General features: G+C 26.2%; 2 protein-coding genes across 2 annotated transcripts in view; one reads left to right on the top strand and one right to left on the bottom strand.

Moving 5' to 3' along the window:
- LOC117172704 (E3 ubiquitin-protein ligase AMFR-like) overlaps window positions 1-23,789 on the top strand; it is a 132,138-nt gene that overhangs the window by 78,744 nt on the left and 29,605 nt on the right. The window lies entirely within an intron of this gene.
- Window positions 17,839-23,412, bottom strand: LOC117172705 (facilitated trehalose transporter Tret1-like). The gene is made up of 2 exons (XM_033360866.1): window positions 23,211-23,412; window positions 17,839-19,525 (listed from the first exon to the last, which is right to left on the bottom strand). Exons 1-2 carry the CDS (start codon window positions 23,365-23,367, stop codon window positions 18,207-18,209), a joined length of 1,476 nt encoding a protein of 491 aa, XP_033216757.1. The 5' UTR covers window positions 23,368-23,412; the 3' UTR covers window positions 17,839-18,206.

The raw sequence follows: 23,789 nt of genomic DNA, 5'->3' as shown, positions 1-23,789 counted from the left end.
GTTGAATTATTTCTCAAATTTTTGCAATGCTTCTAAAAATCATTTTAAATGATTAGATTTTTTTTCATTTTTTAATTCTGTAAAATTAAAATAGCCTTTAAACCTTTCTTTTGAAATCCATTTAAATATTCTCTTCAAAATAATTTTTCAAAATAGAAAATCATTAAAATTTTGTTAAAGAAATCATAAAAAAATTCTTCTATTCCTTTAAAGCGTTTCAAAATTCTTACAAAACTTCTTAATTTTTTTTACTATCTTGACACATCTACATTTTGTTTGAAATTTATTTAAATCTTCTCAAGATCTAAAATATTTTCAATTCTTTTCAAAACTTGTATACAACTTCAAATTCAAATTCTACTCAAAAATTTTAAAATGATCAAAGTATAAAATAATTGCTTTAAAACCTTTTAGATTTTTTGAATGATTCGAATTTTTCTACAGTTCATAAAAAAGATCTTGCAAGAATAAAAGAGGGTGCCCTAAAATCTTCCAAATTCGTTTTTGAGAATTTCGTAAATCTCTTGAAGTGTTTATAAATCATTTTGGCTATTCTCTTAAAAATTAATTTTTAAAATAGAAAATCATTTTAAATTTTTCTAGAAATCTTAAGAAAATTTTGCTTTATTCTCTTGAAAACTTTTTAAAAATCTACATTTTGTTTTAACAAAGAAAGTTAAAAAACTTTCAATTAAAATAGTTTGCAACAAAAACGTTTTATGACAATAATTATCGTTAACTTTTTAATTGTTTTTTTATTGTTATATTATTCCATATTTTATTTACCACTTATAACAGCAGCAAATGTTATCCAAGTTGTTTTATGAAGCACTTCTTGATTTCCATTAAAAGTATTAGGAACATGGTTATTTTTACTCTTGCAGCATAATAAATGCAGTGTCATACTGGCGAAATTATTTCAACAATTATCAAGAATTTTAATTTTAAGACATTTAATTGAAGAGAAGTTTCGAACGCTGGATAGAATTAATCTTTGTATGTTAAGAACCGAGTATTAAATGATTTTCTTATCTGAAGTTTCATGGATTTCATTTCTAAAGAAAGAAGTAAGATAAGATAATGTCAATTAATCTTTACTTCTTCTCTTCACTAATAAAGTCATAAAATTTCCTCTGGTGTCAGAAGAATCCTTCTTAACGAAATTAAAAGTAATTTCATTAGTGTCAAAAAGAATCTTTTTGCAGCAAACATTATCCTTTTTCGACAAACTTCACCTAATCTTGCAGCCAAATAATTCTCTGTTTATAAAAAAGGTATTCAAATCGTTCAAAACAAAACAGGCAAGAAGACAATGCTTTTGTTTTAAGATAACTTTTTCTCTGAGTGTTCCTTTTTAAATTAAAAAATAGTTCAATACTTCCGGTATCTAAATTGATAGATCGATTGCAATTTGTCAGTAAATAAAGTTAAAGAAATTTTTTCCTTGATATTGGAACCGAAATTTAATTAATAAAAGTTACCAATAAAAACAGCAAGAAATTGTAGGTTCCAGTTTCTTCGTTTGTTGTCTGCTATTTGTAAGTTTTCTTGATTCGTGTCATTTGGCCTTCTTTCTTCACATACTTTTAAAGGTTCTAATAAATCGCTGGGCTCAACATTATCCATGATTTTTAAAGAATTAGGAATTTATTCTTATTTATTTGAACAACTTTGTACTTCTTTAACAATACTTCTGTGGTGGCTTTCAAAGCAAAACTACCTTTACAATCTTTTGTGTCTATTTTATGTTACACTTTACTGCAAGGTATGACCTTCTTTTAGTATAAAAAACTTCTTAAATTGTACATGTCTGCTGCTCTTATCATATGCTTTTGCACATTGGTTTAGTTTTTAGCACTTATTCCTAAACTTGTATTGTTGAAAAAATCTACAAGTAGATTCTGATTGAAATTTATGGTACTTTATTAGAATAATTTTACATTTGAGGGTCCGGATCAAGTAGCCGGTTACAAAATTATTTTGCATCAATAATACCCGGTAACGAAAATGCCTGAATTTGTTTTGAACTGTTTAAAAAAAAAGTTCTAGCAATTCCAGGACATAAGATATAAGAAAGATGTAAAGAAAAGGATATAAGAAAGGTCAATTTGTAAAAAATAATTTATTATAAACACAGAGTTCTATGATACAACAATAACTTATTTTCTAATAACGAAAATACTATAGTTTATGTCGTTTCTGCTTCTCATCTGAAGCCGATATTTCATAATGTAGAAGTTGTTCCAAATAATATTGAAAGCAAAGATGATCTTCCTTTGTTTGCAGGGATACCGATAACAGTACCCGGAAGCTTTATGTCGATTCCGGCTGTTCATGCGGGAAAAAAGTTTTAACTGTCGTACAAAGCTTTCTGTTTAAATTGTAAAAACCGATTTCGATGATTATCAAGATCCTCTTACAAAACATTTTTATTGCTTTTGAAATTTGAAAAGTGTATATGATGAATGTCGTACAAGTTTAGAATTAACAGAAAACAAATACTGTTTGGATACTTTCAATTATTTCGAAAATTTAAGCTTGGTTTAAATAAGGCAGGGTTGCTACAGGCTAGAGAATTTCAGAAATCCAAAGAAAGTCAGGGAATTCAAAACTAGTCAGTGAAAGTCAGGAAATACCAGGGAAGATCTTTATCTTGTTATCAACGAACTTCCTTAACAAGAAAGATTTAAAAAAGAAAATATAATCATTCTTAGATTATGGTTTCTCGAAAATTAACCAGTAACAAATCTATTCCTGTCCGCTATTTATGGAGAAGTCCAACAATTATTGAATGTTGTTCCTATGTAGGATTGGGATTTGGGATAATGATCAAATCCTTACATTTTCTAGATAGCTCCAGTTTGACATAATAACAAACCTTATGATATAGAACAATTTTGTTTTTCATTAATTGGATTCTATCTACAAAATTTAAATGAAAACATGGTATACACATTTTTGAAAAATCATTCTCATGACAGCAGCTTTTCGTCAGAGCATAATATTTCTGAAACATATACTATGTTGTTTTCTTCAAAATATTTGAAGACAATGTTGCGTTGACCGACAAATCTGTTACTCGAATTCTACTATAATTTCATTAGGAACTTATAATTTTGAAAGTCCGCCAGCTATGTAAAGGGATGCTTCAATATTTCTCAGTTTGAGTTGCTTTACAGTCTTTCGAGAAGTTCTACGATATACTGCCCTTATAAAAAAGTTTTGGTATTAATGTTGAAATCTTAACAATAATTTATTCATCTTAAGAGGGACATCTTGAATCATCTTCTTATAAATACTTTCATCGTAAAGAAGAACCACAGCCCCAAGTAATAACTAAAAGTATTCAAAGTATTCCCTGGATAAGATGCCTTCTAAAATTATGAGGGTGAAGTAAAAGAAGGACTTCTTTATTTCTGAAGCTTTCCATTCTTTTTAAATTTTTTTTATTGATCGAGACGGTCTTTGTACGGATCCTGACGGCTTAAAGGTTTTCCATCCTTGATCGACTAGATCCACTAAAGTAATAAGACTGTCAAAATAGTGAAACTTTTCATAAAACAGGTGGGATGTCTATTATCTTTTTCGGACATATGAAACTGATCTCAGCCATTGTAAATTATTATTGAGCTGTTCCGCTGCAGGGTCATCTTTCGCAAAAGGTGCAAACTTTATTCAAATTTATTATCAGTAGCTGACACAGTAATTAGAGTTGAAAATGAGTGGTTTTATTATTATTGTTTAACAAACACGTTTACAATGTATTAGAAGAACAATAAAAAAACTTAAATGTAATATAGAATATAAAAACAGTCCTTTACAAGTGATCTCAATTCAACAATATTTGAATATCCTCCAACGTTTTTCCTTTAGTTTCGGGCATGATGTGAAAAGCTATAAAAGGAAAGACAAAACACGAAACAGCATAAAGCCAAAATACCCCGTAAATACCAAAGGTCTCAACAGATTTTTCAAATGACAGCTTAGTTATAAAAGCCATAATTTCTTGTACAATGTGCACCAACGACACAGCTTGACTTTTGACTTGGATTGAAAAAATCTCAGATTGGAGTACTATTGCGGTTCCTACTAAACCCAATCCAATTGCTATTTTAAAAACTGTCAAACCAATTAAAGGTAACCAAGAAAATGATGAATGATCATCAATGTCCAAATAATTCCTTAAAAATAAAAACAAACCAATGATTACTAAACTTAAACAACAGACAATGCTACATAATAAGAGAAGAAACCTTCTGCCAACATGATCAATTAGAGAAGCAAGTGGAATCATTATGATTGTTGCAGAAATTGTAAGTGTCAAGGCAGAATATTTAGGGGAAAGTATACTTGCAGATGAGGAGAGACCACTTAAAGCAAAAATTTCCTCAGTGTACGAAGCAATTGCTCTCAGTCCACCAAAAACTTCAGGTGCGTGTACAACTGCAATTATTAGCAAAGCTTTTCGATGACGTTTAATTGTGAATAACATTCGGAGGCTACCTTTTTTACACTGTTCTTCTTCAATGATGGCTTCCTTCATCCTTGATATTTCTTTATCTATCATTTCTGAATCCTTAGTTCCTCGAAATTTGGATAAACTTTTAGCCGCATCTTCTTCCCTCTTATTTTTTAAATAAAAATAGGGCGATTCTGGCATGAAAATGAAGGTTGCAATAAATAGTATTGGAATAGAGAGGAGGGTCAGATTCATGATTTCGTATGATAGGAAAGCTCCCGCTGCAAAAGTTGTAATATTTCCAATAGATACGGATATTCTTGAAATTGATACCAGAAATCCTCTGATATCTTTATCGGCTATTTCACCTATGTACATTATTACGACGGAGTATGCTCCTCCGTAGCCAATTCCACTGACAATTCTTGCTAAATAGAGGAGAATAACATTTTTTGCAAAAAATATTATTATCCATGATGTCATTTGTAGTGAAGCAAAAATCAGTAATACGTATTTGCGACCTATCTGGTCGACCAATAAAGGGTAGAGCAGCAATCCAGAAACAGCTCCTATATTGTCGAGAGATGCTATCCAGGATCCTTCATTTGGTGTTATTGTAAAGTCTGATCTGTTGCTTCTTAGGTGAGAAAGAGCTGGTGATGGCCAAGTCTGAACAGTACCACATCCAAATGTCACCAGACTCACTAGAAATTATTTAATCAGTTTCTTCTATTTTAATTTAATTTTCATTTTTCTATATTTCATTGCCTTAAAGTTATACTGGATTCATACTCCTCCCTGTAATAGGCCATTAGCAAATTTCTAATATGCTAAAGTAATAAGATGTGCTTCTTATGCTGTAGCGCACCGAATTTGTAAGCCGGAAGTCTGGGCTCGATTCTTTCTTCTTGAATTTTTTGACAATTTATATGTAAAATTTCCCTTCGCTGGGAATAGAATTTTATAAATTCCGATTGCTGGTCGAATACTTTCCCATTAAGCTACTAGAGAGACGGCGATAACAATCCTTGTTCAGAAATACATAAAGTATTGTGTCAGGTGTTTCAAGTCAAATTTTTCATCGAATCTATATTTTCATGAGAGAATAACAAAATTTCTTTATGCTCGGAAGTTCTGAGGTTCGAATCATATTGGATCGAAAGAAGATCTTTTTTCAGGAAAAATTTAATTCAAAAAATTTTTAATTTATAGGCCCATCTAGTCTGTAAAGACATACAAAAATTATGTTATTCTCTGATAATACAGATTCCATGAAAATTTCGATTTGTTACCCCTGCTGTAATAATGCGTGTACTTCTGAAAAAGGATTCTTTTCTCGATATGTCTAGTAGCTTAATGGGAAAGCACCCGACTGACAATCGGAAGTTCTGTGGTTCGATTCTTAGCCAGGGTGTCTAGTAACCTTGAAAACCTGGAACTATTCTTGATTTTTTTTTTAACCTTGAAAACCTGGAAATCTCCTTGATTTTTCACGAAAACCTTGAATTTTAATTATTCTTTTTTTTTTCTTTCTTTTAAAACAGTGATTTTGTCGAAATGCGAAGAATAATTTAAATCTTTTAGCCTATTATGAAAGAAACACCTCACTTAGAAAAAATCTTGCGGCTGAACATTTTTTTATTCGTCAAGATATAATTTATCTTTTGTTTATTACTGAATAAATAAAGATATTTCAAGGTACTTTTTGTTGAGGTATTCAACATAGAAATTATAAAAATTACTAGTTTAAAATTTCGATGTAATTCAGTTTCAGAATTAGAATAAGCCATAGTCATACAACGGATTTTTCGAGGAGTTAACCACTCGGTTTTTAAGTGTACAACAGATGTCAAAATGTTACAATATATTTCTAAAGATTTCAAAATATTTCAAACATTTCAAAATATTTTTAAAATCTTTAACATTTCATAAAAATTTTACGGATGTTAAGTATTTAAAAAAGGCTCGCACGTCAAATTCCAATAAAGATTTCACAGCAATTTCACAAACATTTTAAAACTTTAAAGATTTAAAGGATTTCAAAGATTTGAAAAAAGGTACAGGACACCAGATTTCAAAGATTTGAAAAATTCGAATCGATTTCAGAATGTTTAAAAAAATTTCAGAAGATTTCAAAGTATTTCAAATAATTCAATGACTTCAACGAATACAAAAGATTTTCCAAACAAAGATTCAAGAAAGATTTTATAAACATTTCAAAATATTTCACAAAGATTTCAAGGATTTCAAACATTCAAAAAAGGCGTGTACACTAGATTAAAAAGTTTTCACAAAAATTCCCCAAAGATTTCGAACATTTCATAAAGATTTGGAACATTTCACAAAGATTTTAAAACTTACAACAGAGTTTAAAAATGTTAAAAAGGGTATGTTAAACAACGTTTCTAAGATTTCAAAACATTTTAAAGATTTAAAACAATTTCAAAATTTTTTAGGAGTTATCAAAAGATTTTACAGAGATTTGTAATAATTTTAATAATTCCAACGAATTCACAAAGATTTCAAAAGATTTCAAAGATTTTGAACATTTCGCTAAGATTTCGAACATTGTACACAGATTTTAAAACTGTTAAAAGATTTTAAAGATTTCAAAATATTTCAAAGATTTTAAATAACTTCAAAATTTGTTAGGAGATGGCAAAAGATTTCACAAAAGTCTCAAAGATTTCATAAAACATTCATAAAGATTTCAAGACAATACGAGAATTTCGAAGATTTCAAAACATTTAAAAGATTTTAAACGAACAGAAAGGATTTCACGAACAATGATTAAAGAAACATTTCAAAAATATTTTAAAGATTTTAAAAAATGTCACAAAGTTTTCGTAGATTTCAAAGCTTTCAAAGGATTTCAAGAGTTTCAAAAAAATTCAAAGATTTTAAGCGATTTCAAAAGGTTTCAACACATTTAAGAAGATTTCAAAAGAATTCAATGTTTTTAAACAAACACAAAAGATTTCGCATTCAAAGATTAAAGAAAGAGTTTACAAAGATTTCAAAAATTTTAAAGATTTTACAAAAGCTTTGAAAAATGCCAAAAGATTTCACAATGATTTCAGTGATTTGAAAGAAATTACAAAGATTTTAAAAAATTCCTAAAGACTTCACAAAGACGACTCATGTTCGCAAAAAATTAAGAATTTTTTTATTCACGATTCGGCTTTCTTTAAAAATTTTTGAGCCATAAAAAATGAAATGGCTCATTTTTTACATGTATCAAAAACGTTTATTTAATTTTAAAAAGCAATTTAATTACAAATTAATTCGATTTATAGCTATAAAATAATGGCCAAAAATGAATGTTTTAATTAATTTAAATAAGTTTAATAGACAATTGCAATACAAAATTTTAAATAAAATAAATTGGCAAAAAGTGATGACGACAAGAATTGAACCCACACTTGCCGCTTATAAATCCGGACTGCTACCGTCCAATCATGAAGTTTCATCTTTATAGTCACATTTTAAAACAAATAGATTAATTTAGAAATAAAATGATACATTAACAACAAAATATTATTTTGAATAATGTGGTTCATTTTTAACCACTTAATTGAATTTTCAATAAAAAGCTGAATTCTTTGTGAAAAATGTAATAGCTGATGTCAAGCGAACAGTTGTATTTTAACCAAAAAATATGCTATTTTTACAAAAGGAGATATATTTTTAAACCAAAAAGACGAAGTTTTAATCAAAAAAAATTATTCGGTCGAGAAAGAAATGAAAATTTTAACCAAATTGAAATTTGAAGGAAAAAATCATTTTTAATACAAAACAAAAATTTGGTAAACTATTTTTGTTAAATTTATTTGTTCATTTTTTATGGTTTTATAAATATAAATTTTCCTAAGATTATTGCGAAAACTTAAAAAGAATTTTCTAACATTTTAGGCAAAATTTTAGTGTTTGGAAGAAGTTTGAAAATGTTTGATAAATTTTCGAAAATTAAAATTTGTTTATAAAGTTTCTTCTCTTTCAAAATCGTCCAAAATCTATATTTTTTTCAAAAAACAAAAAATCTTTCAAGTTTTAAATTATTTTTGAGTTTTATCAAAATTTCTGAATGTCTCTTAAACTTATTCAAATCCTTTCTAACATTTTATGGTCTTGAAAGATTCAACTATGTTTCTTAAAAATCGTCCACAATCTTTTTCGAAATTTTAGCAAATATTTTTAAATGTTTTGAAAAATCTTTATGAATTTTTTTAAAATTAATTTTTCAAAATAAAAACTGAGTTTATTTTTGCCACGAACCTTAAGACATTTTTTTTACTTTTCTTGAAAACTTTGACAATTCTTAAACAGCTTCAAAATTTTATTTCGAAATGTTCAAAAACCTACATTAAAGATTATTTTCCAATCTTTTCAAGAGTTCTAAATATCTCTTAAATTTACTTGAACTTTCGCTCAAATTTTGTAATCTCGCAAAATTGAAAAATTTTGACTTAAAAGCGTGTACATTCTGCTTCCAAACAAAATTTCTTTCTAAATTTGTTCAGGAATCTGAAGACATTTTTTTGTATTCCCTTAAAACCTTTCAAAATTCTTTTTAAAAAACTGCTTTTTCAAAATTTTCACAAATTTACATTTTGTTTTCAATTTTCTAAAATCTTTTAAAAATTTATTAGGTTTTGTCTTTGCAACATTCTCAAGGTTTACATTACAAGATTCCATCAGGCCAATTCAGTTTTCATAAAAAAATGATTAAATCCTGCAAAATAAAAAAATGTCTTTATACCTTCCAGATTCTTTTTCAGAATATTTTGAAATATTCAAAAATTAAAATTAATTATTTTAATAAAAACCTAAATTCTTTTGATATCTCATAAATCTCTTTGGCGGTAAGTTCAGATATTTTAAGTTTTTGTCTCACTTTTAATTAACGTCAATAATGGTTCTCAATTTTTAAAAAGTATAAAAAAGTATTAAATATAAAAATTATGAAGAAATGTTTAGAAATCTCATGAATTCTTCTACAAATTTTGCGGAATCCTTTAAAGATCCTGAAAATCTTTCGATTTATTATAAAACCACTTTCAAATTAAATTGGTAAATTTAAGATTAGACTTTATTTTTTCGGCATCAAATCCCACTGAAATCCTTGACATACACGTGGAAACTCTTAAAATTCTTCGAAATATTCTTAAAATCCCATGAAGTCTCTTAAAACTTCATAAATTATAATTAGAAATTCTTTGAATCCTTTTATGTTTCTTTCTATTCTTTTTTTTTCAATATAATGAATATCTTACATTTTTAAATTTTTAAATGAATAAATTATTTAAATCTAATGACTACATCGTTCAAAACTGAACAACTTTAATTTTAAGGTCTTTAAAATTCAATGCCTAATTTAAAATTTAAAACGCTAATATCAAACCAGTCTAGTTTCGCAATAATAACGTTTCTATTTTTTTGAAATTATTACCTATGGTAGCATCAAATTGTAATATAGTCAAATTTATTCTTTTTTTTCTATCATTCATTTATTTTTATTGCTTCTAAAAGTAGTTATTTTTTCATTCAATGTTTTAAGAGGTGGCTATAAAAATTCCATTTCGTTTTTAATTTAAATAATTTAAGGACACCACACTTGCAGATTCAAAACCAAGTTTTTTCTGAAATTAAATAATTTTTGCTTCTAGCAGAATATCTCCTAACGAAACTTTTTTCTGCGCAAATTAAAAAAAAAATCTTATTTTTCTTTTCTTAAAATTATTAACATTTATCAATTTACCACTAAATACGGCCAAATATTGAAGGGATCGATTTCCAGTGTTCGGAGACGCATTTTCTATTTTTTTTCCATCAGGATTATCCACAGATTCACTCCTTTCACAACACATAAATATTGATTTTAAATTTGATTTTTGAAACTAAAGTATTTAATAAATTCTGCTTAATTTTGTAAGTGATTCAAAATTAATTGAGCATTAAATTGACCATACTTCAGAAGAGCTTAAGCCACTTTGTGATTAAATGACTTTCTCTTTATACCCTGTAATCTATATCTTATCCGAATTATAATGATAGTGGATTTCTCGGTGGATTTTAATTTAGATTGCATTATTATAGAATATAGATTTAATAGATTGCAAAAACAAAAAAAATCATTTTTTTTACCAAAAAACGCGAATTTTAACTACAAATTATCAATCTTAAAAAATGGAAAAGTTCTATTATCTGTTAAAAAATTAATTCTTAACAAACAAACAAAAAGTATTTTCCACTAAACAGTTAAATTTTTAACCAGACGGAAGCCTTCAGTAAAAAAATTTCGAAATGCAGTTTAACTTTGACCCAAGTTGTTGAATTTTCAATTCAATTAAAAAAGTTAAATTTATAACAAGGTAATTAAATTTTTAACCAACGAGATAACTTTTCAACTTAAAAAATAAATATTGAATAAAAAAAGGAATTTCTTACCAAAGCTATTCAACCAAATGTTTTAAACAAATTAGTTGAATTATCAAGCAAAAAAGAACCTGAACAGTTGCATTTTCATACAAAAAATGAAATTTCTTCTATAACAGATGAAAATTTAATTCAAAAAGATAAATTTAAAAAAAAATAGTCGAATTGTCTGTTTAAAAAGATTTTTTCGAGTTTTCACGATCAAACTATGAATTCTATATCAAGAAATAATTTGCTACCAAAAAAAATTGAATTTTCAATCCAAAAAGACGAATTTTTGCAACCAAAAAGGATTAATTTTTAATAAAATTGTTCAATTCTCTGCTAAATTGTTGCAGTTTTATCAAAAAAATATCGATTTTTTACTAAAACAAATGAATTTGTAATAAAAAAAACAAATTCTTTTTATAAGTGAAACTTTCATCCAGAAAATATTTTAGTTCATTTTTCAACACCAAAATTTAAATTTTAAACAAAAAGTCAATTTTCTACGAAATAGTTAAGTTTTCACGAAAATAGAATAGTAGCTTAATTTCTAACCAAACAGTTGCATTTTTTTTAAAAAAAGATTTAATTTCTGCTAAAGCAGGTAAACTTTTAAATAAAAAAGACAAACTTTCAAAAACGGAGTTAAATTTTCAACCGAAAAATTAACGAAAAAATGTGAATTTGTATTAATTAAAATAAATTCTGAAATTCTCAAAAAATTCTCAGAAAATTTATTTCTCGGTTATATTTTCGGAAATATTTTCATTCTCGTTACCGTTCTCAAAGTAATATAAGCGTCTCAGAACTCTAATTTTCAAGCCACACGAAATTGTATATTTGGTATGCTTAAAATTTTGGCGGGAAATTTGAAATCTTTTATTTTGATTGTAAGATTTATCTATCGCATATTTTTTATCTCTCATATTCATAAAATGAATAAATTTCTTTTTTTACTCAATGTTTTATTTATAAAATATCATTTTTTATACTCAAAACTGAAATAAAAGTGAGTTTCATCATTCTTTTAATTTTTTCATGATTTTTAGAAACCAAAATCGGTGAAAGAATTCACGGGAACCAAATAGCTGCAGAAAAGCAGCGTCTGAATTACAAAAAAGAATTTTCTGTGAATTTTTGATTGAATTTCATTTTGTATTATAAACAAAGTTTTATTTATATTTTTAAAAATTTGCATTAAAAAAGCTCCGAAAATATTTGAAAATAAAATTCATAATCGGGAGAAATCTTTTTATGCAATCACTAAAAATCTCTGAAAAGAATACAAATACATGAAAATTATCTAAAAATCAGAATATATTAGTAATTGTATTGCGAAATTTGAAAAAAGCCAACTTCAATTACCTGTATCTAAAACTGAACTAGAACTCTGCGCGCGATAGAAAATTTATGTCTTTTAATATAAATTGCACCTTTTATTATAAAAATTACTAATGTTGGATTAAAAATTTATCTGTCTTGGTTTAGGATTTAACTACTCTGTCAAAAATTGATGTTTTTAATTGACGAGTCATCATTTTATTTGAAAAATATTTCTTTTGTTCCAAATTGAACTATTTTTTTGCATTTAAAAAAAATAAAAACTTAATTATCTGAATGCTTAAGTATTATATTTTTTTCCTGACTGACAATTTAACTATTCTGTTTTTATTGTTGAAAATTGATATTTTTTAGTAGAAAATTCATGTATTTTGATGAAAAGGTGTCTTTTTATTAGAAAATTAATCTTTTAATTGAAAGTGTTACCATTCTATTTTTGCTTCAAAATCGATTTATTATATTTAAATCTCGTCTTTTTTTTAAATAAACTATTTTTGTAGAAAGTTTAACTATTTTCATTAAAATTCAACTGTTTTGCGGATAAATGTTCTTTTTGACTAGAAAATTAAAAAATTTAAAAAATTCTAATTTTTTGGATAAATTCATCTATTTTAAATAGAAAATTAAAATATTTTTTAGTGGAAATATCAACTGTTACAGTTTTTGTTAAAAATACTCTCTTTTTTTATCTCTTTTTTTTTTAATCGAAAATTCATCACTTTGTTTGATAATTTAATTATTTGGTTGTAGATTTTTTTTTCTTGGTTGAAAAATCAATTGCCAAAGACAATTTGATTCGTTAGTTTATGTTTCAAAATATATATGTTTTTTAGTTGCAAACGAAAATATTTAGTTGAAAATTCATGTATTTTCAAAGAAATTGCATCTTTTTTTATAAAAATTACAACTGTTGAGTGGAAAATTAATTTTTTTTGGTTGAAGATTTAACTACTCTGTTGAAAATTCATATTTTTGGTTAAAGATTATTTACTTTAGTTGAAAAATGTTTCTTTTGTTCATAATTGAACTATTTTGTTGCATCTTTTGTTTCCAAATGAAAACTTAATTATTCCATGTTTGGTTGAAAATTTATCTTCTTTTCTTGAAAATCTTCAGTTGGATACAAATCACAACTATTTAGTTAAAAATTAGTTTTTTTATTATTAAAAATTATTTTTCCTATCTGAAAATTTAAGTATATTTTTTTTAAGTTTGTCTTTTTGATAGAAATTTAACCTTCTTGGTTGAAAATTAATTTTTTTACTGAAAAATCAAATATCTATTTTCGTTTGAGAACTTATCTGTTTTAGGTGAAAATTCGACTTTCTTCTTGAAAATTTGTCTTGTTTTTTGTAAAAAGTAATCTTATTAAGTGATTCTTCATATTTTTGTTTAAAAATTGATTTCTTTGTTTGAAAATTTAATTTTTTTAACTTAAAATTTAACTGTTTTTTTTTAATTGATTTTTTTAGTGGAAAATTCATGTACTTTGTTGAAAATCTGTATTTTTTGGTAAAAAAATAATCTTTTAACTGGAAGTGTTACTATTCCGTTTTTGCTTCAAAATTGATTTATTTTGTTCAAAATGCTTATTTTTTAGTTTAAGAATAAGTTATTGTTGTAGATAATTTAAATTTTTTGTTAAAAACTCAACTGTTTTGCAAGAAATTCGTCTTTTGGGTTTGGAAATTCAACATTCTGAAAAAATATTATTTTTTGGTTTGGTTTATCTATTTTTAATTAAATATTACCATTTTTTCGTGGAAATATCAACTGTTACAGTTTTTGTTAAAAATTCCTTTTTTTATCGAAGATTCATCACTGTGGTTATAAAATTCTGTGTGAATATTTTTACTAAAAGCCTTCAAAATAAATGAGAATACTTGAAGTGTAAAACTCTTATTTTTGTTGCAACTCAAAACAACATCAAATCACTGTATTTTTTAGGGTTTTCATTTTTCTTTTTGTCAGGAAATTTTGAAATTGCGATTGTGTAGCAATCCTAAAATTGTAATCTGCTATTTCCTTTTTGGTGTACATTTTTTTTCTTTTTATCAATTTCACAATAACAAGTATTCTTTTTCAACTGAATATAAGGACTACGAACACAACCCAAAAGTCACAATGCTTCCGAAAATATTTGAATTTCCGCTCAAGTTTTTTTTCTTAATTTCAGGAATAAGGAAGCTACCAACAGATACCAAAAAACAGTTAAAAAACGTACATCAAAAAACACTATTTCATGAAAAACACGATTAGTTCTTTCACATTGTGCAATGAAGACAATGCAGTATTTTTCATTTGACTCGAAAAAGGCTCACCAGCAATTAAAACTTATATTAGATATAATCCTGTAGTACAAGCTGCGTTATAAACTAAAATTTAAGAAATTTAAATGAGATTAAAATCAAATTTAAAATCCGGTTTAACGTCCAATAATCAAGTTCATGTGACGAATTTCTGAAAATAAAAGGAAGAATCTAACAACCAAATTTAGAAAAATTGTCCAAATTTGGTCGTTAAATAAATAACTGTCGTTTCGGAAAACAATAGGTTTGCAATATAATCGCAACCATCAGTAAGGCTTTGCGTTGTCGCTTATCTTGAAATAGTATTTATTTATAAAACATTGTCCTTATTTTTTGTTTCCTCAATTGTTGCTATTTTCATTCCATTCTAAACCTAAAAATTAAAACCGTTTGAAGTTGAGAATTTTGTATAAAAAATATTTGTATTTTATTAACAGTATATATAAATAAATTATTTTAAAAATGAATCTGTAATTTAGGTATTAAAAGGGAACAATATTTCACTTTACGAAACGATTCGAAATCCGGTCAAGCTTCAGAATTTCTAGATTTCAAAGTGGAAAAAATTAACTGTCTCAATTCGAAATCTTAGTTTGAAACAATCAATTTTTTATGCATTTGATTAAACATTTTTTAATTAAAGAAAAAAGAATAATTATTTCATATTTAGCAATATTTGACTATTCATTTAAGAATAATTAATTGAAACCAGATATTTTTAAGTTGACAATTTGAAACTGAATTGTTTAATATAGAAAGCCTTGAATCTTTAAAATTTGGAAGAGCTTTTAAACTTCGAACGTTACAATTTTGATGGTTCTTTTTTAAAAAAATGTTGTATTATTAAGTGAAATTATTGAATTTAGTTGTTCAAATAGCAATTGAAAACTTATTAATTGTATAGAAAAAAAATTGAATTATTTTAAGACGCATTGAGATGTTTTAAAAAGGTTCCAAATTAATTTAAAGTTTGAAATGATTTCAAATAATTTAAAATTTTCAAAAGAATAAAAACCTCTTGGTACAATTCGTAGGAAAATTGAAAATAATTTTACAGTTTGGAATATTATTTAAAAATAATATTCAAAAAGATTTTAAGATTTCCAAAATTGTTAAAAAAGAGTGTGGAAGATTTTAAGAATTTTCTTTAATTTTGCAGGGATTTCTAAATGTTATAGGGAACTTTCTATTCATTTTAAAAAATATTTAAAAATTCTAAAAAAAAATTTAAAGAAGTTTAACGTTGAATAAATTTAAAGCAACTTCTACATTTCTCAAGATTTTGAAATAAAATTTTGAAGCCTTACAAGGATGTTTAAAGTTTTTAGGATAAAAATAATGTAACTTCCAATTTAAGAAGTGTTAAGTTAAACAAATTTAATTTTAAAATTTTAACGTAATTAGCTTGAATTGTTAAAAATAATATAATTGTTAAAATTTTAAAGTTCACTGATTCTTTTAATATACACCTTTGAAAATGACTTTCGACTTTATCACATATTCTATTCTGACAAGATCACTATTTTTGGAGATTACCTATTTTGACTAATATTAGTCAACATATTTTATAACAGATTTTATCACTTTAACTCTACATTAAATTAATAAAAAATTCATATAAATGGATAAAATAGTATAAAACAATATAAAAAATTTAATAAATACATTGATAAAATGATTAACTTTTCATTGATAAAATGATTTTACCTAAAACTGCGTTGATATCAGCCGGAAATTCATTTCCAAGTGGATCCAAATTTTCTGGTTCGTCCAAATTCATCAATTGAACGGGTTGGATAGTGTTAACTTCCGGATTACTTACATTTCCATCTATAATAATTTCATTCGTATTGATTAAATAAATCATATTTAATTGATGATCACTTTATTTGAGGTTAGGTTTCAATTAGCCCCAGAGCTTAATTACTTACTTTCATTTTCCTCACGCAGTTTTCGAGGTATAGTGGTTAGTGTCCGGTGCCTCCGAACACGTGACGTACTTGCATTAGGCATTTTCAATCATTTATAAAATATTATAAACGAATAATTTTCCAATTTCACTGCACTATCAAAAAACAATAATCAGCACTAATTCTGTGAGCGCATGGGGATGGCGTTACGGTAGGAAGTCGGTCTGGCACAAATCTGGGCCACAGAATTCTACCGATCAGGGCCAGATCGGGAATCCCGGTCGGGGCCACATCGGTATTAAGTATGAAATCGGGCGATTTCTGCACGGGATTTGGTACAAAATTCCTATTCATTAATTGAACTGGTTAAAATATTTAAACTTTTTAAACTCAACCTCTTTTAACTTTGAATCATTTTAAGTAAATTTAATATTTTTTGAATGAACAATTTTCCAATTGTTAATTACATTTTTTTAATTTCAACCATAACTTATGAAAGATAATTATTGAAAGTTAGGCGTTCAAAATGATTCAGAATCTTTTTTTTCAATCTGTTTAGAAGTATTATCTTTAAATAAAAATTGGCTGGTTTTGAGGCTATTGTGTTGAAAATAAAAAATAAAAGATTGCTGTATATAATCAAAAGGTTTGAAGTTGCACAATTTTAAGTCCTTCAATTCGAAATAGTTATTCTCTAAGTTGAGTTTAAAATTTTCAATATTATGGAATATTTTATAACAAAACATCATTCAATTCTTAATGTTATAGTTCTAAAATCTTCTTAGATTTAAGAATGGAATTTGCGAAAGTACTATGATTTTGAATTGTTTTGACATTGTTTTGTTTTTGCATTGTGATTCTTGAATCATCTAATTCAAAATTTTTAATTGTCAATTTAAAATTATTAAGAAATTTAAATGAGGTTAAAATCAAATTTAAAATCCTATTTAGTATCCAATAATCAAGTTAATGTGAAGAATATCTGAAAAGAATATTTTTTCCCTCTCTTTGAGAAGGAAGCTATTTATTAAACTTAAGAATGACTAAAATTGAAATGGAAAGCTTTTATATTGAAATTGCACTGACAGTTTTAATATGTAAATTTAAAACTACAACATTGTAAAATTTGAAATTAAACTGGTATAGAAATTCTCATTAAAAACCATAATTTTAAATTGAAATTATAGAAATATTAAGGATGAAAAATATATTATTAAATAATCAGCATATCACGTGATTTCTTTCAAAAGAAGATCACTGTCATTTTCACCAGTCAAAATTGAAATAGTGTGAAATAGTGTGAAACAAAGACGTTTTTAAATCAGTTTTTTTATTTTAATACAAAATTAACAACTTCATGCTGAAGAAAATTTGATGTCACTGACACGACAAAAAAAGTCGTGATAAAAAAAACGCGCAAAGCGAGCAGAAACATGGCAGTTTCAATATGAACAAAGTGAATAAATTGTAAGATTATTATTATTAATTCATACAGATTGCAAACTCCTTTTCCTTCTCGATGTAATTATTCGGAAGTCATAATGTTTAGGAAAATATTTAATTTGTTTTGCATCGGCTTCTACCTCATCTTTCCGAGAATATAATTGTAAAAGTTATGTCTATTCCTTGTTCAAAGACACAACCATCTCGAAATGATTAGGTCAAAATTGTCAGGTAACATATCTTCTTATAAATAACCTAATTCTTTAAAAAATAGATTTACCATGTCAATAGTTACTGAATTCACTTATTTGAATACTTTTTTTCTTAATCCATTAACTTTTGAATCTCTGCCAAAGTTTTTCCCTTGGTTTCAGGCATTATAAGAAAACTACCAAGAGATAACAAAAAACACATAGAAGCGTACATCCAAAAAACACTATAAATTCCAAGCAAACTAATTAATTTATCAAAACTCAATTTCATGACAAACACGACCGGTTCTTTCCCAATGTGCAATAAAGACAATGCAGTACTTTTCACTCGACTCGAAAAAAGCTCACCGGCAATTACAACTGATAGAGGATATAATCCTCCAATACATGAGACATCAAACACTATTAACGTTGCTAAAGGAATCCAGGAAATTGATGACATTTCAGTGGTTTCAAGATAATATTTTAAAAAGAAGAAGAACCCTATTAAAACCAAACTTAAGGTACATATGATACCAGAGCATAAAGCTATTATCCTCCTACCAACGAAATCAAGTAAAGGAGCAGTTGGCAAAGCAATTAGAGTCACTAGAAATGATAATAATAAAGTAGAATATTTTGGCGCCAGGGAAAAACCACTAAAACTAAGAATATCTTGACTATATGCAGAAATAACTCTCGTTCCGGAAAACAATAGGCTTGCTAATACAATCGTAGCTATGAGTAAGGCTTTGCGTTGTCGTTTATCTTGAAATAATATTTGAAAAGCATTGTCCTTATTTTTATGCTCCTCAATTATTGCTATTTTCATTTCCTTAAGTTCCAATTCTATTGTCTCTGAATCCTTAAACCCACGCAACCTGCACATATTCTTCCGAGCCTCTTCTTCCTGATCACGTTTTAGATAATAATATGGAGATTCTGGCATGGTGCTGAACGTGAGAATGAATAGAATTGGAAATAACAATAGAGTCACATTCATATTGTCGTATGAAAGAAAAGCTCCAGCTGTTAAAGCAGAAAGAGTTCCTATGGCGTAGAATATTCTTGAAATGAACATTAACAATCCTCTAATATCTTTATCTGCAATTTCACCTATGTACATTATTTGTACGGGATATGCTCCTCCGTAGCCAATTCCACTGACAATTCTTGCTGAATAGAGGTGGATAACATTTTTTGCATAAAATATCATCATCCATGAAATTGTTTGTGGCATGGCAAATATCAGCAGTGTGTATTTTCGACCTATTCGATCGACCAATAATGGGTAGAGCAGCATTCCAAAAATTGTTCCTATGTTGTATATTGATGCTACCCAGGATCCTTGGCTTGGTGTTATTGTAAATTCGGAGCTGTTGCTTCTGAGATGAGGAAGGGCTGGTGATGACCATATTTCAGCAGAACCAAATCCAAATGTCACCAGACTCGCTAGAAATTCATTATTTCTTTATAGTTCTTTCATTTTGTAAATATTTTTATTTTTTTCCTCAAGATTAGTTTTGTTTTTAAACCTCACTCGAAAATCCTCAAGATGATGTGCTATTGATTTTACGAATTAAATTTTTATTTCTTGACCTTGCAATATTGTGCTTTCTAAATCTGAATGAGTAAAAAGTTAGTAATGAAAGAGTGCAAATCAATTTATCAGGTGTTCTCGTAAGCATGCTTTTTTTTATAAAATTACCGATTTTTATAGTGATATTAGTAATTCTATTAATAGGGAATTTTTTCTCAGTTATTGAATTAGCAGCGTTTTTATTATGTATTAGTAACTTTGACCTAAATATTATAATGAGGCTGTGTATCACCAATAAAATTGGACATTTTATATTAATAAATGAACCAACAAACAATATTTATTTTAACAAATTTCTGAACATGCAAATTAATAATCTATCGTATTTAGTATCAAAACCTTACGTCAAAAACTTAAAAGTAATTTTAAATGCACCAAAGTTAAATAAAAATATGCATTTGTTTATGTTGAATTTTTAAACAATTCTAATTTTTTATTAGAAAGTAGGTTTTCATAAACTTCGACCAATTCTAAGACAAACAATTTCTGTTCATTTTTTGGCTAACTAAATAAAATAGCCTGTAGAAAATTAATAAAGTTTAAAAAAATATTTTCCGTTTTTTTAAGAAAAGAAAATTATAAGAAACTATTTTGTTATTATATCGACAATATTTTGTTCTCAGTCTTTTAACTTTTGGGATACTTTAAATGTTTTCTGAATAATTTATTTTATATTGTTACTACTATTGGATAACCAATAGCATTTTTACATTCCGTTAATACAAATAACCGTAATTCAGGAAACTGAAGGGTAACAGAAAATTCACTGAATTCACGGAATTCAGAGAATTAAAGAAATTTAGCGAACTCAAGGAATTCGAGGAATTCAGTGTCTCAATAAGTTCATGTGCACTTTTGTTTATTAATTAATTTAGTAACTTGTACTAATCTTTAATATAAAACTACTTAACATTTTTTTAACTGCTACCTTTTTCCTACTAATTTAGTTAAAAACGATTTAATTATGAATTAATAGTCTTCGACTAAATATTTTTCAATCATTTGAATTAGTGAAAATTTACTAATTACTCATCGAATTCAAGGAATTCAACGAATTCAGAGAACTCAATTGTATACGAGGAATTCAAAGAATTCAGGGAATTTAGAGCGTTAAAGAAAATCAGAGAATTCAAGGAATTCATAGAATTCATGAAATTTAGCGAACTCAGGGAATTCAGCGAATTCAAGGAATTCGGGGAATTGAAAGTTCAATAAATTCAGAGGATGCAAGGGATTCAAAGAATGAATCTAAATCAGCAAAAAGTTACTAATTAATTTAAAATGATTTAATTATGAATGAATAGTTTTCGACTAAATATTACTCAATAATTTGAATTAGTGAAAAGTTACTAATTACTCATAGAATTCAAGGAATTCAACGTATTCGGGGAATTCAATGGAATGCGAGGGTTTCAAAAAATTCAGGAAATTTATAGCATTAAAAAAATCAGGGAATTCCAGAAATTTAGCAAACTCAAAGAATTTAGCGAATTCGAGGAATACGGGAAATTCAGAGTTAAATAAATTTAGAGAATCCAAGGGATTCAAAGAAATGCAGGGAGTTTAAGGGAATCAGTGAATTAGTGAAAATCAGAGAATTAAAGGAAAGAAAGTAAACTCATAACTAATTCAATTAGTAAAAAATATCCTTTAGATTGAATGAGTAACAATCAACTTTTAGTTGATTTAGTTGAATTAGTTAGAATCAACTTTTCTAAACGACTTTGTAATAATCCAAAATAAAAAACTACTAATTGATAGTAAACTCGTTGCTAATAAAATTAGTAAGGAAATTTTTTTCTAATTTGATTAAAAATTATTTTCTTATAAATTAGTCGCTTTGGATTAAGGGATTATTAAGTGACCCTAGTTAGTAAAAAGTTAGTAATGACATAGTGCGAAGGCATTTATACATTTATTTAGTAAGAATTTTTACTAGTCTCTAATAGAAGACTAATTCAAGGTAAAATAGTTACTGATTTAATCATTAAAAAATGTATTTCAAATTGAATCAGTCATGATTTTACTATATGCATAAATAGTTTTCTTTTAAAGATCACTAAAAAGGCTTCTAAATACATTTATACGCAACTTAATAGTAAAATTTAGTAGAAAGCTACTAATTTATAGTAAACTCTTTGCTTATACAATTTTGAAGACATTTTTTATTACTAATCGAATTAAAAGTTTTTGTGAATTACTAATTTTTGACTAAGGCTTCGTAAGTAATTTGTATTATTACAAATTTACCAATAAAATATTGCGAAGTCGTTTATCAATGCATTTAGTAAAATTTTTGCTAGTCTTTTAGGAAAAGACTAATTCATAGTAAATTAATTGCTATTGCTATGAGTAAGGAATTTTTTCTTACAGATTGCAATTGTTCTTTTTAATTCTAAATTAGCAAAGAGTTACTGATTAAATAGCGTACTTTTTCTTATCAATTGATTTAGTAATGAATTAGTAGTTTCCGACTAAATATTAGTCAATAATTTGAATTAGTGCAAAATTACTAATAAAATAGTACAAATTCTTTTTTAAGTTATTTTAGTAAGCAGGATCTTTAGTATAAACCTGCTAATCCTTATAGATAAATTATTAGTAATTCTATTAATACAGATTTTTTCTTACTTATTATTCAATTAGCAGCATTTACACGATAAATTAGTTTTTTAAAATTAGTGCAATTTCATTTATCAAATTTTTAATAAAATTTTTTACTGATCTTTTGAATAGTCTAAAGGTGCAAAATTAACATTATTAAAAGTTGTAAAGTTTTTTTTTTCAATTTAGAAATGTAAAAATAAATTTCTCTAAACGACACGAGAAGATATTACGTAAAAGAATTTTTTCAATTTAGAATAGTTATACCATTAATCAAATACAAAAAAATATATTTATTTTTGTTTATATTTCAAAAACGTTTATCAATTGATTCAGTGAACGTTTTTACTGACCTTTAGTAGAAAACTAATTCTTGGTAAAATCGTTACGAATTTAGTCAGTAATTCGAGGTTTTTTACTAATTGAATTATTAATCATTTTAGTATCTTATTAGTTTTATTCTAAAAATCAATATAATAAATTATTTAATATAATAAATTAATAATAAATTCCTCAGGAATGAAATTAATCATTCATTTTTTCTTGCTCATAGAATTAGTAACATTTTTAATATAGAATAGTAGTTTTTTTAACAAAAACTAAACTAATTTACTAAAACTAGTAGGTTTTTACACATCTCTAAAGCTGCATTAGTGAAAAGCGCAAAAAGCCAGCCATTTATTTGTTTTAAATTTTACTTCAAATGTATACTAATTACTAGTTAATTAACAACAAAAAAAGTTAAAAACGAAAAAATAATCAACTTTTTCGGTTTCTTTACGACCCATATTATTATCGTTTTTTAATAAACTAATTGGTATAAAAATAGCACCTATTGTCAAATCTAGTTATTTTCGATCAAATGCCTTAAAAATTGAAATCTCAAAAAAATTAATTAAAATTAACTTCTTAAAAGCTTGTAAAAAAAGTTACCACTAAAAACAGCAGAATATTGTAGTAGACGGTTTCCTTTTATCCGAATCACTTTTTCTATTTTATTTTCACTAGAATTCAGAACAAATTCACTGCTATTAGAGCACAAAAATAGTGACTTCAGTTTCATTTTCAAGAATAAATTTCTTTTTATCATTTGAATCACTTGTATCGTTTTTCAAATCCAATTTAACTTTTGTGGAATATGCCTAGAGAATTGAAACATCTTCTAAAGAAGCATCTTTTAAAAATGAATATTACATACTAATCTTAAGTGTATTGCTCAATCAGATATGAATAAAATTACGATAATATAGAGTTAAAGAAGAAATCAAATATTTGATTACTCCTTAATTAATCTGAAGAGTGCTTTTTACTTTCCTATTTTTGTTTACTATTAATTGATTTTAATTAATAATCATATTTTCAACGAACTGTGAAGTCTAGTTAATTCTGTTTTTTTTAACTATTCTCTACTTTACTTGTCGCCTTACTTCACTTTAATAATATTTTTCTTTGGACGGTAAAAAACGTATATTTTTATCTTTATTCTTATCGTTGTAACCACGCTATCGGAAA

This window comes from Belonocnema kinseyi, chromosome 5 (genome assembly GCF_010883055.1).
Source record: "Belonocnema kinseyi isolate 2016_QV_RU_SX_M_011 chromosome 5, B_treatae_v1, whole genome shotgun sequence".
Taxonomy (NCBI): domain Eukaryota; kingdom Metazoa; phylum Arthropoda; class Insecta; order Hymenoptera; family Cynipidae; genus Belonocnema; species Belonocnema kinseyi.
The sequence above is the reverse complement of the archived record's forward strand: the minus strand, read 5'-3'. Positions and strand labels throughout refer to the sequence as shown.